Raw genomic sequence first — 13304 nt, forward strand, 5'->3', positions numbered from 1 at the left:
GTAAGGGCTTCTGACATTCTTCCCACCACTCGCGAGTAGGATCCAGCACCCTTTCGAGAAATTACAAGGAAAATGATAGCGTTATTTTTGATCGCTCGACTCGCCCCCGAGGAATCCAGGAAGGCAAAGTACACATACAATACAGTGTTGGCGTGGGAGTCTTCTGTTGACTGATTTGCGGTTCCACGGAAACTTCCGCGGAAATGAAATCCACCCCAGCACAAGCAAGTTAAGTAGGGAAGTCCACCGACGACATTTTCGATATTCTGCTGGTGGAGAATGACGTAAAGCAAGTTAAAGTTTCCCAAAGAAGCCAGTCTTAGCAGAAGAAGTTGTCGCTATCAGGAATTTTATTTTATTCGGTTAGGCCCTCCACCGCTGGGCAGCCTCATCTCGAATCTCAGCAGCAGCAATCATGGGAGAGACTCACAGTCTCCTTACGGCAACCATTTCGCGCCTAGCGGAAGTGTCAACAATATGGTGGGCCGGCTTTTTGTTACTCGTTATTTTCACAAGGTTGTTCTATCGAATGTTTATGCACCCACTGAGGAAAATTCCCGGGCCGACGCTGGCAAAGATAACAGAGCTATGGCGGACCGGTCGTTATTTTCGAGGGAAATGGCATGAGGATATTCTCGAGTGTCATCGGAAGCATGGGCCTGTTGTCCGGCTCTCCCCAAACGAAGTCAGCATTGTCAGCCCCGATCTTATCAAGACCGCGTTTGGCTACAGCACGGGGACCGTCAAAGTGAGCACGGCGGCGTCGAGTTCGATATAACGCAAGGATCAAGGGGAATACCTGCTAATCAGGGCTCTAGACTAGTTGGTATCATACTTGGATAACTCTAGGAGGCACACAAGCCGGTTCATCTATTTCGGTATGCACCTCTGCCCGTGGGCCGTTTGTTTGTTTATTTATTCTTTCTTCTTCTTCTCTTCCCTTTTTTCTACTTGCTGGTACCTTTGATGTTGGTCGCAACTAATTGGTGAATGACCCAGTTCTTTGGGGCTACGAACCCAGCGCAACATGGCTTTCTCCGAAAGCGCGTCTCCGCTGTATACAGCATGTCCGCCGTGGTCTCGATGGAGGGCAAAATCCAGCCTGTTCTCAGCACTACTTGGAAAAGATTCGACGAGTTCGCCAAGCTGGACCAGCCCATTAATCTGAGCATGTGGACATCGTATTTCACTTACGATGTTGTTGGTACACTGTGCCTCAGTGAGCCCATTGGTTTCCTTCGCGATGGGTATGACAAGAAGGGCTTCATTTCCGGGATCCACAGAGCCTTTTACTGGGTATCCAATATGGGCTATCTCCCCTGCAGAGCAGCTGGCTGCTGAATCCGGTGATACACAAGATGGCACGTCTCCTCCATCTGCGCATTACCGACTATGCTCGCGCGTTCACAAACTTTTCTATCGACAAAATCATTCAGCGGATACACGAGGGTTCCAACAAGAGCACCGATCGGGACATGCTAGATCATTTTGTGGACATGAAGGGCCCGAGCGGGGACCCTGCACCCCCTGGTGATATTCTCGCCGAGGTTGGAAATCTTCTTGCCGCAGGCGCCGACACAACTTCTGTAGCCATCAAGGCTGTCCTTGGTCCGCTTTTGCAAGACCCTGATCGGTACGCCCGGCTTCGAAAAGAGGTGGACGCAGTGTTTGAGGCGAACAATGGCCCAGTTGAAGGAAGTGGAGTACTATCGTACAATGTAATTAAGGACCTCCCATTTCTCACTGCGTGCATTAAGGAGGGAGAGCGGCTGCATCCAAGCATTATATACCAGCTCCCAAGGTTGGCTCCAACAGATGGATTCAACATTGAGGGCTACTACATCCCTCCTTCGGCCACCATATCCATGAGTCCACTTGCTCAAAACCGTTGCCAGGCAATATTTGACAACGATGCCGACACATGGAGGCCGGAGCGATGGATCCCTGGAGAGGGTACTTCAGCTGAAAAAATCAAGGAAATGGATAAACAGAACGCGACGGTGGGTGATCTCTCAAGCTGGTCCCTCTGGAGCTTTGTGAGTTGCTGACGAATAACGATAGTTTGGTTATGGATCTCGGACCTGTGTTGGTCGAAACCTCGCTACCTTTGAGGTATATAAGTTCGTCGCGCAATTGATCACACGGTACGATGTTGAGCTACTTAACCCCTCGAATCCCTGGAGTGTTCGTTCGTCGTGGTTCGCCGAGATGGATAATTTGCACATACGGCTAAAACATCGAGTGTGACCGTAACCGCCTCTTGTCTCTCAGAAGGCTACCAGCGTATTTTAATTGGGCAGGATCGAAGTATTTGAAGCGCCAACCTTGGAAGTGTCCTGCATTTTATATATATCATGATGCCCAGGTAGCCAGATCGCGATAGCGACCTAAAAAGGGTAATATATGTGATACTCATCGTTTCTCGGTGGTAAAAGATAAAACTAAACTAAAACTAAAACCGACAGGCCATCCCACTCGCAAATTGTCCTACAGTATTTTATGCCCCTGTTGGAGAAACTTGGAGAATGCCCAGATTTTCGCTCGAGTACATAGGTGCACACGACCGGGTCCGGTTTTCTTAGTAAGCGGGCTGTTTTATCTCCGTCTTCCGATGACTCCATTCGAAACCCTAAAGTATACACTAAGTCTCAGACCTAGCCAATCCGGATTTACCAATTGGACGATCATGCGGAGGCCTCTGTGGAGACTGCGGGGAAGCAGGCTCAGCTAACCCCTGCTCGTCGTCAAGAACCCCAGAGCTGCCATCTATCTGTCGCCCATTTCCCTCCAATCTACGCGCCCTAAGTATGAATTCAACAAATCAGCAACAATCGACAGGAACCAAGCGATCCCTAGGGACTGCCATGGAGTCTCGGCCTCGCAAGCGGGAGAAATATACCCGGATGGCCTGGTAGGTGTTTTCATCTAGGGTTTTCGCGTTGGTCACCTCGCTCAAAGTCTACAGTACCTCCTGCAAGACACGCAAGGTGAGATGCAGCGGCAATCAACCCTGTAATCGGTGTGAGGAACTTCAGGGCGAGTGTGTCTACAATGACCTTCCCCACCCCGACACACAGTATGTCCCACCCACTGGAAGCTCGGGACGACCTGTGACAACTAACCGGCATATAGAAACAACCTTCCGCACTCGACCCGCCTTGATCTAGACCTGTCGATTTTGCGAGTAAATAAAATCTGCGAACAGATGCAACAGAAATTGGCTCGCTTCGCTGACTCGCAGCCGGGTCGACCATGTCTCCAACGCCAGCTGCCGATTGATAACGGAATTCTTCGCCCTAAACCCCAGACACCAACCAACTTTAGGTACACTCTGAGTCTTACTCACTTCACCCTTACCGGAGGGCGAGTGCTGTCGCATTCTTCAAATTCCCCTCCTAAGCGTCCTTGCCATGCCGGAGACGAGCTGGCATCTGCAGATGTCTTGATCTCCTTGCTCCAGGCTGCCCACCCAGTCTTAGAGCTAGGCCACACAAAGGTTACTCAGCTAATCACAATATTCAAAGACGAGGTTTATCCCATATTCCCATGCGTCAGGATTCAATTGGGGCATCATATTGTCGATATCCTCTATTCTCTCCTGAACCGTATTCAACACGAAGCGACGTGGAACCTTGAAGTGATTGACGTCGAGCTCACAAAGACGATGGTGGCTATTGCCATGCTGGTGAAAAATGACACCCAAAGTACCTTGGCTGCAGACCTGGAGGACCATCTGTTGTGGAGTGTAGACTCGTGCTATGACCAGGACCTCCCCCAGATCGAGGATATCATAATGGCAACCCTGCTAGTAAGGCTCCAAGCCCTGTTTAATCAACCAGAACTAACCTCGGCTCTCTCACCCAGGCCCTGTACTACGACCTCAAACAGCGACCGGTCAAGGCGTGGCGTCTGTCTGGAGTCGCTGCTAAGCTATGCCTCGAGCTCGGCCTTCACCGAGAGAGCTTCTTCTCCGACACACAATTATGCCCAGACCGGATTGCTGATTGTAGACGCTTGTTTGCCTGTGTGTATGATATCAACAGGAAATGCAGTTTCTACTCCGGCCTTCCCTGGACCCTTCATGACAGAGAGATCGACCTGTCTACCCTACGAGTAGTCCGTCGCCACAAACAACAATTGCCCTCAGATTCCGCTCGCTGACACCACTTACCTCCTAGGAACCGCCTGATTCCTACTTATCAGCCATGGTCGCCATTGACAGAAGCGTCTCTGAGTCCTGGGCTATCATCAACAAGCCAACGCCACACTCAGAGAAGACCTGCGAACACGCCGAGTTCCTCAATTTTCAACTACAGAAAGTCGTCAGTAGCCTGCCGATGTCGGGATTTACGCCACCTCATCCGTCCGTCAATCCGCCACCCTGGCTGGACCTGCAACTCAAGCAGTTCTGCCAACTCCGAGTGCAACACATCAGGCTACTCAACTACATTGGCTCGTTCAAGTCGCTCACAGATCTACTATCAGACCCGCACGATGCCCGCAAGCTCCTCACCTCCGCAGCTGAGTCCATTGAAATCCAGCAGGGAATTATGATGAGCGCCGCTGCGCAAGAAGGCGAGGTCAACTCGGGGCCCAGCGTCAGTCCGAGCCCGCTTATCCTCCCCTCGGCAATCAAGATACTCCTCTCTTCTGTCTCGTTCATGCTCCTCGCCGTTTCGCACTACACAGCCGAATACGCCCCGCTGTGCAGTGATTCCTTCTATACAGCCATCGAGATCCTTATAGCTGCGCAGGACACAGTAAAGGACCCCGATCTTGACATTAGTGGTACATTAGAGGAGTTGCAACGGATTGCTGATAGTATCCACTTCCCGTCGCCGCCGCCCAAGCGTTCAACTCCCAGCTTGCCTTTGCCTTTGACTTTGGGAGACGATGAGCAGCAGGGATCCGCGGGCCTTGACGCGTTTCAGAGCCTGCAGACGCCCGATACGAGTATTTTCTCTGTTTTGGATGACGCTAATCTCATCAGCACAGATATGTTATATATGGACAACATATTTGGTTAGGCAAAATGGGACGGATGGAGAGGCTTGTTTTACCTCCTTGATTAGCGTAATAAACGGTCGTGCTGAGGGTTTTCACCCGAACTCCCTAGCCTCTCCATCCAACGCGTCAAAGTTCGACCATCATAGTTCAAAATTCCTCTTTTCAAATAATTGCAAGTCCAAATGGCGATGTGGTCCTACTAGGAAAGTCAAAATGAATGCCGCAGCACCGTGTGCTACTTAGTATTAAGTCATCCCTGTCACAGTCCACGGGAGTTTCTACACAATAAACGGCAGAAATATTGACAGTGCTTTCTCGCCGAGGATTGGGGTGTTTTATAAGCTTGATTTTGTTGCCAAATGACGAGACCTGAGGAAGAAACATGATGCTAGTGAAAATTAGATCATATCGACTGCCCAAACACCGGAAATACCTTCCAGCAGCGACAATAATTATGCACTACATGGGCACTGAAAATATATTCATGGGCCTGACGAGGTCACTTGTGGGGACGCGGCGCTTAGCGAGAGGCACTGCAAGCTCGAGCAATCTCGTTCCGCGGAAGGCCCGAGGAATGGTGGCATTGGCTCGTAAACTGGTTGAATCATAGGCATTGCTGGGATTCCTGTCTGGTTGCCGGTCGCCGATAATGCGGCAGGAATCAATCAAACGCCCTGGCAGCATGCGGTTTGTGGCAGGAGATCCTCTGACTTCCAGAACTGCCTCTTGCATAGCTTTTGATATTCCGCTTCTTTCCGGATGTCCGCCCCGCATGGAGCTATTATCGGCGTACAGAGAGACGAATTCTGTAACGGTGATGTGGCAGCTTGCTAAAAATCAAGGGCGGATATGATGGATGTGGGTGAAACACAATATCGCGATGGCGCTGAGCATGCGGCGGTCATCCGTGCACAGTATTTAAGTGGGGTATTAGCCAATATTTAAGCGGGGTATCAGTTATCATATTATGTACCTATCCACGTACCTATCCACCCTCAAATCATCCTTCATTGCTTGAAGAATGGCATCTGTATGGACCCTGGTTCTGCTCGCCGTGTTCGGTCTGGCAGTTGCTATCCGCCATGGCAGAGGGAAAAGTCCTCCAAGCGGGTCGAAACGCCCCCCAAGCCCCAGATATGGTAGACAGAAGACTCTTTAGACTTTGTTTCTTTTTTTGGCATGAATCGTTCCAGGCTAATGAGTTCACACGTCCAGGACTACCTATCATCGGCCATATATTGCAAATACCAGCGGTGCATTCATGGCTCAAGTTCAAGATCTGGACAGACGAGCTCGGGCCCATTGTCAGGTTCCGCATGTTTGGAAGGGAGAACATAGTAATTTCATCCGAGAAAGTGGCCAACGATCTACTACGAGAGCGGGGATCGCGCTACTCCTCTCGAGAACATTTGATAATGGCGTCCGAGTATCTCTCTGCGAATCTTCGTCCGCTTCTGCTGGGCTACGGTGGTGGGTAATTCCCATCTCCCGAAAGAGAGCCTCCTTCCAAGGGTTTTCGTGGCAGCTAATCAATATGCTTTCTTATGTATGATATAGACCGGTGGCGCCGCGGACGAAAAAATGATGCACCATCTCACAATGGTTAACAATGCGAATTCGTATCAACCAATGCAGTCCTTGGAGTCCAAACGGATGCTACATGACCTCCTTCAAGATCCATCTCGTTACGAGCTGTGGTTCCAGCGTTACGCTAGTGGACTGATCTTCCGACTTGCGTATGGCAAGACCATTCGAACAGGAGAGGAAAGCCACGTGCAAAGGATTATTGATGTTAACCATAATCTTGAGCGCATAGCCTCCCCGGGTATCTTTCTTGTGGACTCCTGGCCTATTCTGAGATATCTGCCAGAGTGGCTTGCACCATTCAAGAAAGAAGGGCGACGGCTACATGAAGCCGAATTTGGGCTTTTCCGCGCGCTTCTAAAAGATGTCGAGGCCGAGGTTAATGCTGGTACAGCTAGTCCGTCGTTTGTTTCCACCTGGCTGGAGAACAAAGAATCATTTCCAATGGCGGAGGATGAAGCATCGTACGTCTTTGGGACCCTTTTTGAGGCCGGGACAGGCACTACAGCTGCTGCCATGATGTCCTTTGTACTTGCTGTAGTTCTCTTTCCCCAGTGGCAGCAAGCAATGTGGGATGAGCTTGATGAGGTTGTGGGTGACCGGATGCCTGAATTCGAGGATGTACCCAGACTCCCAACGTGTCGGGCAGTTATCAAGGAAGTCCTCCGGTGGAGGCCTGTTACTAGTGGAGGTAAGTGCCTTTCCCACGGCTCTCATTGCTTTACCTGGCTAAGTGACCTCGTGTAGGTGTGCCACATCAACTAACAGATGACGATGTCTATAACGGATACTTCTTTCCGAAGGGGACCACGGTCCACGCAAATCAATGGTAAGTCTTGGCTCGCACAACCTGGCGCACAAAGCTTCATTCTTAACTCACGGTGCCAGGGCCATTCACCGAGACCCCGACCTGTACCCGGACGGCGACACATTCAACCCGGACCGGTGGCTTAATCCCAAGTACATTACGTTCCGAGAACCACTAAGCAAATATCCATCGCTGCAAAATTTCTCCAGCTTCGACTTTGGTCGACGAATTTGCCCAGGAATGAACATTGCCGAGAGGTCGCTGTATATCCTCTCAGCGCGTATCATGTGGGCCTGCCGAATTACCAAAGCAAAGACTGCTGATGGTGTGGATATCACACCGCCGTCGTATGATTATACCACTGGGTTCAACGCACAGCCGAAGCCGTTCCTGTTTCACCTTGAGGCGCGCTCGGAGCAAAGACACCTGGCAGTTGAAGAGGCGTGGCGAGAAGCCGAAAAAGAGGACCCGCTGGCTTGGACGGCGGATTATAGATTAGGACATTCCCTTGAGGGAGAGGTCAAATCTTGATTTTTGAAAGTATTATACTGATTGGGAAGCTTTAATTCACAGTAGTTTTTATCCGACTGCTAGTTCTACCAGTCATAAAGAAGGAAAGCCTACACAGAGGAATCGCTATAGAAGAGCTGAATCGGAATTTGATTACATGAGAACTGCACCCAAGTGAAAGCTGATTAGAACAGCAAAACTTAGGACCATTTTCACATAGGATGGCTTTTTGTGTCGTATTTATTCCGTCACCTATAAGGACGCTTCATGCAGCTGCAGCTCGAAATTCACTCAGGCTTAAGGGCTTTTTCATTAACGTTTACTGCCTCATGGTTTGATCATGGCACTAGCAAATGTCCCCCTTGGACCAAGGTTATCCAGTAAGAGAGCAGCCGCGAAAATATTAAAATTGCCCTAAACAGAATCAGAGTTACTTGAACAATACCCATTCTTAAGATCGTCTGTTTCATGCAGGTCAGCATTATCGCCTAGACTATAGGTGTTATTAGGGCCACAACATAGGTCTATACTGGACCAATGGGCCGTGACCGAGATTGATTGGGAGAACGTGTGAAGGCGAGGTATTGGACGAAGAGAGTTATAGGGCTTCTTCATTATATCGAGCAAGGGATCAATGTACATATCCGCTAGTTAAAGGCAGTGCCCAAGCTTGAACCGCGTCAAATTGGGCTCTTCATCAACATCATCAGTCTCGAGGGAAAATTCTATAAAAAATGCTGAGCAACTCATCCACTCAAAATTAACGCCCGTATTGTTACCCTTTGACTGGTGCAAGCCCCACCAGCCCTTGCAACCTACTACTATTCTACCGGTAGCCCTAAAAAACAGCATTTAACGGGCGGTTTCATTTACTATTTTTTTAAAAGATAGGTCTAGCATAGGATGGTTCAAGCTGTTCACGGAAATCAAGGAGTAGAAGAACATGATTTCGCTGGGTAACACCAGTAAGGTAAAATAAACAGTAACAATGATATCTTGTCTGGCCATTCCATGACAGAATCTTGTAAAAATATTCTGTTGGAGGGGCAAGTGGAAACGCAGAGGTGGGCCGCTTGAGGCTTACTGGTAGATAGCATTCCGCGGACCATTCCGTACCGGCGCGAGGCCCCATAGATGGAACCAATCTACTCGACCTGCATGCTACCTGGTATGTTCAAATAAGCATCTACCTGAAGCTGAGGGATAATTCGGCTTTCTAGTTCCTTGTGGCCTGCTATGCGAAATTCACCTGATCAGCGCCCTTCCTCTCTTCTGCAGTAAGACCTCATATTGTTCTCCCGCCCAATTTCAGCACAAGACGGCTTTGGCTGTCGACGATCCTCCAAAGAGACGAAGAATATCCTCCATACATCCACCATGAGTCTAAGAGAGTACGCATACAAGCAAGTGGAAGGAGGCGATCTAGTCGCCAGTGTCTGGTACAAGCTAGGGCCCTCAGAGGCGGCGAAACCCATCGGTGAGCACATACCTAAGCCGAAATCGGCACATAATTAACCCAGGCAGCACTCTATTTCCATGGAGGGAACCTGGTCCTCGGTCACAAGGACATGCTCTCCAACGGCTACATTCAGCAACTCCTAGACTTAGGATTCGGGGCGGTTGTCTCGCCAAACTACCGACTTGCCCCGACGATTTCTGCGTTGGAAGGGCCTGTCCAGGATGCCAAGGATAGTTACCTATGGACTCAGACGCAGCTGCCTGAAATTTTAGCCAAGGATACGAACATTCGTCTTGATGGGGACAGGATCGTGACCTTGGGCCACTCTGCTGGAGGGACCCTGGCCCTTTTAATGGTGCGTTGAAACCATTCCTGTCATCTCCAAGGATGTCGGTACTAACGGCCAGCCACAGGCTTCGCTTCCCCATAAACCACTTGCAATCCTTGACATCTTCGGTCTCAAATACTTCAAAGATGATTTCTATTCCAAGCCAAACCCCGCATTCCTCAAAATACCGGACCTGGACCAAGCACTGGTGAATAAAATCTATGAAGATGTTCCAGCGCCAAGTGCCGGCCCCCCCCCATGGGACCAAATGGGCCCGACCTTAGCAATTACCGCGTTGCTTGGCTCTTATCTTCCTTCAAAAAGGGAACGTGGCTGAGATCTATCGTACCAGATGGGAATTATAACGGGATTGACCCAGCAGCGCTCTTTGACCCTTCATTTCCTCCAACATACTTCCTGCACGGGACGGCGGATACACTCGTTGGTGTTGAGTTCTCTCGAAGGGCATTTGAGGAATTGAAAAGTAAGGGCGTTGATACCAAACTCGTCGTTGAGGAGGGAGCACCGCATGGCTTTGATGCCGGGGCGAAGCCAGGTGAGCATAAGTATGAGCTCGTGGCGGCGGGTTTGAGGTTTCTCGCTAGCCATGCTACTTAGTATAATGGGGAGATTAGTCCGCGGGTATGAAATAGCGGCGTGACTAAGGACTCATCTGTACAAGAGTATTCAACTTGCAGATAGTGGTTAATCAGACTTCTTCTCCTCTTCTATCCATATGTCTCCTCTCTATACCCCCACTGCCCCCAGCAGTGGACCTGGTTCGCAAACAGCACCCCGCTATACTAGGCAGAACTGCAAAATTTGAAAGTTTTTTGGGTGTCCTGCCGAACATGTACAGACGGTTTGTACTTCCTTTCAGGCTTTGTATAACCTATTTTACGGAGTACTGCATGAAGAGTCGGACGAGCGAGAGGTTGCTTCGATTCGTTAGAATAAGAGACCATCTTGAACCGTAACTAGTGAGCACTTGAGCGCTTGGAACAGTAACAGCATACAGACAAGCTCTATGGCTCGCCTGCACCATTAAAGGGAGAAGAAAAAGAGAAGAGAAAAAGAAGAAGAAGAGGGGAAAAAAGGTAAACTTGATTGCTGGATAACAAGACATAATCAAAATCGTGCATTATATCAATGGCATTTCCTTACTAAACAAGACTAATGAAGCACAATTTATTACGAAGAACTTAGCGCTAACCCCTGTGGTTCCAGCTAGATATCTACGCAGAAGATCCCTATTCCCCCATCTCCCGATCAGAAGCCCAGTGCGCAAGCCTCATAACTCGCCATTTGAAAGTCGCATGACGGATCCTCTTTCCCCACACGTAGAGCGGAATCCACAAGGCAAGGACAAAGAAGCTGATGCCGGCCATGGTGCCAAAGGCCCCTGTGTACCCATCGCGGTCGACCCAGGGGTTCGTGTAGAAGGACATGAGGAATGCGATGACGGCTAGTACGCGATCCACTGATTAGCAACCAAGTTCTTTGAGATAGCAAAGAAGATAGAAAGAAAAATTAAGTAATAATAGAAAGTGGAAATGTGTCCGTGCCAGGGAGGCGGGCGAGATGAGGTGGGTGACATACATTTAAAGGCAACCTGGCTAACGACAACCTCACCTGCAATGGCTCGGTAACTATCGATCGTGTACGTGACAGTCACACCGATTGCCGCACTACTGCCAAAGGAAACTGTATTGTTTCACAGGTTAATCAGCACCGGTGGCTTTCGTAGTATCCAAGCATGCGGAGAAGAAAGCAACGACCGCCCTACTTACATAAAAAGAGACCAAGAGTAGGAACCATGTAGTGTACTCTGTAGTAGATTCCAAGGCCGTAGAGGAGGAGTGAGCCCGGATAGCAGAGCATGGCCACGCTCACAGCGGGAAGACGCATCTCGGGCTCGCGGATGCCCCCGTTTTTCGATGTTGAGCGATTCGCGACATAGTCGGAGAAGTAACCCCCAAAGGGCATCCCGAGCAGATTCCCGATGATACTCGCAATCCAAACCAAGCCCACCTGCCAGACGGTAAAGTGGTATACCTGCGTAAGAGCGTTGGCCGCAGTCGTGCCCATGACAACGAAGATTCCGATCCCGACACCGAAGGAGACGGTGGACCAAAGGACAGGGGAAGAAGCACGAGGACCACTGGACGGAAAGCAATCTTCCAAATCGATTCTTGGGTCAGAGGAGTGGATTGGAACGCGAGACGCTGGAGAGATGATTTTTTGGACACGTTGGATGCGAACTGTGGCGGGACGTGCTCCACCTCACATACATTTGACGCTTTGGATGTTGACTCCGTTGTTGCTGTCTCGGGACTGTTTGCCTCTCGCTGGAATGCGGTTTCGGGCATGGTGAAGAACATCAAGGTGGTGGTGGCCAGAACCAACGCAGCACACAGGTAATGGAAGTTTCTCCAGCTCTGCGAGATAGACATGAGGCCCGCAATGAACGATCCAAAGGCAGCACCCGTAGAGAGCGAAGCAGAATACATCCTGTCAGAGAGCCGTAAGCATGACCGGAACCAGAAGATCGTTGATGATAATGGTTAACATACGCAGTCATTGTCCCTCGCTCGTGCAGAAAGAATATATCAGTAATCGTAAGTGGAGCAACACACTCGGTGCTCCCAGCAAACCACGCTCCAATTATTCTCGAAGCAAGTAGACTGCCGTAGGTCGTCGCCCGTGCCGACCAAATGCAACAGACCCCAAAAGCCAGAGAGGAACAAGTATACACAACTCGACGGCCATATTTGAGAGCAAGAGGTACCCACAAGAGGTTGGACACACCAGCAGCGGCGGAGGCCGTAGAGAAAAGTAGCGCGGCCTTAGTTACCGCGGACGAGAAACTTGCAATGGAAGATGGAGACAGTGTGGCGGGATTGGTAGGGTCAGGGGGATACGTGCCAAAGAGATCGATGACAATTTCGATCAACACAGTTGATGGGCCAGCTGCGAAGAAATTGACCCAAATCAACGCAGTACAGGTGAGCAGGGCAACGTATATCTTGAAGGCTCTCGACCTGTTGAATATATTAGATCCGAGGACGGTCACGGAGATTGGATGGTTGTCACCGACCAGTTCAAGGGGTCGTTGGGGTCGGACGATGGTTGGGGCACCAGGAGCGTGGCACCGGTGCCATCCTGAAGCCGGACGCGACCCGCCATTTCGGGTTGATTGCTTACCATTGTGGAGACTGGGAGATTGTAGATCAGTGCGGGGGATGCAGGTATCAGACAATGCTGGGGTCGGAAGATGAAGTGATATACCCACAATATGAGGCCTAGCGAAGGACGTTCCGCGGAGGCATTGCGTTGCCTGTATAGATCCAGACGCTTCGGTGGCGCATCACAAGTGAGCCTGAGAATGTGTGACTTGGCCTGCGAATGAGGGGCTAGCCAGAAGTATATTGCTCAGCGAACTGACGACGATAATTGCCGGCACGTTAATGGTAGGAAATACACCTTGCGCCACAAAGCATAACTTGAATATATGTGAAGGAGAGCAGTGTATCGTGGTTTAAGTAACCGTAATAATCAACCTGAAGTCCCGCAAAGCTCCGATAGAGTGCAAATTGACCCAACCACTC

General features: G+C 50.0%; 5 protein-coding genes across 5 annotated transcripts; 4 read left to right on the forward strand and 1 right to left on the reverse strand.

Moving 5' to 3' along the window:
• Nucleotides 1-367: 367 nt before the first annotated feature.
• Nucleotides 368-2247, forward strand: N7509_007799 (uncharacterized protein; the record flags this gene model as incomplete). Its single annotated transcript, XM_056632436.1, has 4 exons — nt 368-748; nt 1000-1296; nt 1359-2000; nt 2062-2247. Coding segments are annotated over 4 exons (1506 nt in total), but the record flags the coding sequence as incomplete, so codon positions are not given.
• Nucleotides 2248-2807: 560 nt separating this feature from the next.
• N7509_007800 (uncharacterized protein) lies at nt 2808-5027 on the forward strand (the record flags this gene model as incomplete). The annotated part of the gene is made up of 5 exons (XM_056632437.1): nt 2808-2911; nt 2966-3076; nt 3133-3808; nt 3865-4116; nt 4179-5027. 5 exons carry the CDS (start codon nt 2808-2810, stop codon nt 5025-5027), a joined length of 1992 nt encoding a protein of 663 aa, XP_056487988.1.
• Nucleotides 5028-6636: 1609 nt separating this feature from the next.
• N7509_007801 (cytochrome P450) lies at nt 6637-7930 on the forward strand (the record flags this gene model as incomplete). The annotated part of the gene is made up of 3 exons (XM_056632438.1): nt 6637-7282; nt 7339-7420; nt 7480-7930. 3 exons carry the CDS (start codon nt 6637-6639, stop codon nt 7928-7930), a joined length of 1179 nt encoding a protein of 392 aa, XP_056487989.1.
• A 1356-nt stretch (nt 7931-9286) lies between these two features.
• N7509_007802 (alpha/beta hydrolase) lies at nt 9287-10314 on the forward strand (the record flags this gene model as incomplete). Its single annotated transcript, XM_056632439.1, has 4 exons — nt 9287-9386; nt 9434-9723; nt 9782-9904; nt 10021-10314. The coding sequence occupies 4 exons, from the start codon at nt 9287-9289 to the stop codon at nt 10312-10314; spliced, it is 807 nt and encodes a 268-aa protein (XP_056487990.1).
• Nucleotides 10315-10946: 632 nt separating this feature from the next.
• On the reverse strand, nt 10947-12903 carry N7509_007803 (uncharacterized protein; the record flags this gene model as incomplete). The annotated part of the gene is made up of 6 exons (XM_056632440.1): nt 10947-11161; nt 11296-11400; nt 11487-11857; nt 11914-12207; nt 12270-12737; nt 12794-12903. The coding sequence occupies 6 exons, from the start codon at nt 12901-12903 to the stop codon at nt 10947-10949; spliced, it is 1563 nt and encodes a 520-aa protein (XP_056487991.1).
• Nucleotides 12904-13304: the final 401 nt, after the last annotated feature.

This window comes from Penicillium cosmopolitanum (genome assembly GCF_028827165.1).
Source record: "Penicillium cosmopolitanum strain IBT 29677 chromosome Unknown utg000008l:1.0-4398992.0:1.0-4402845.0, whole genome shotgun sequence".
NCBI classification, from domain to species: domain Eukaryota; kingdom Fungi; phylum Ascomycota; class Eurotiomycetes; order Eurotiales; family Aspergillaceae; genus Penicillium; species Penicillium cosmopolitanum.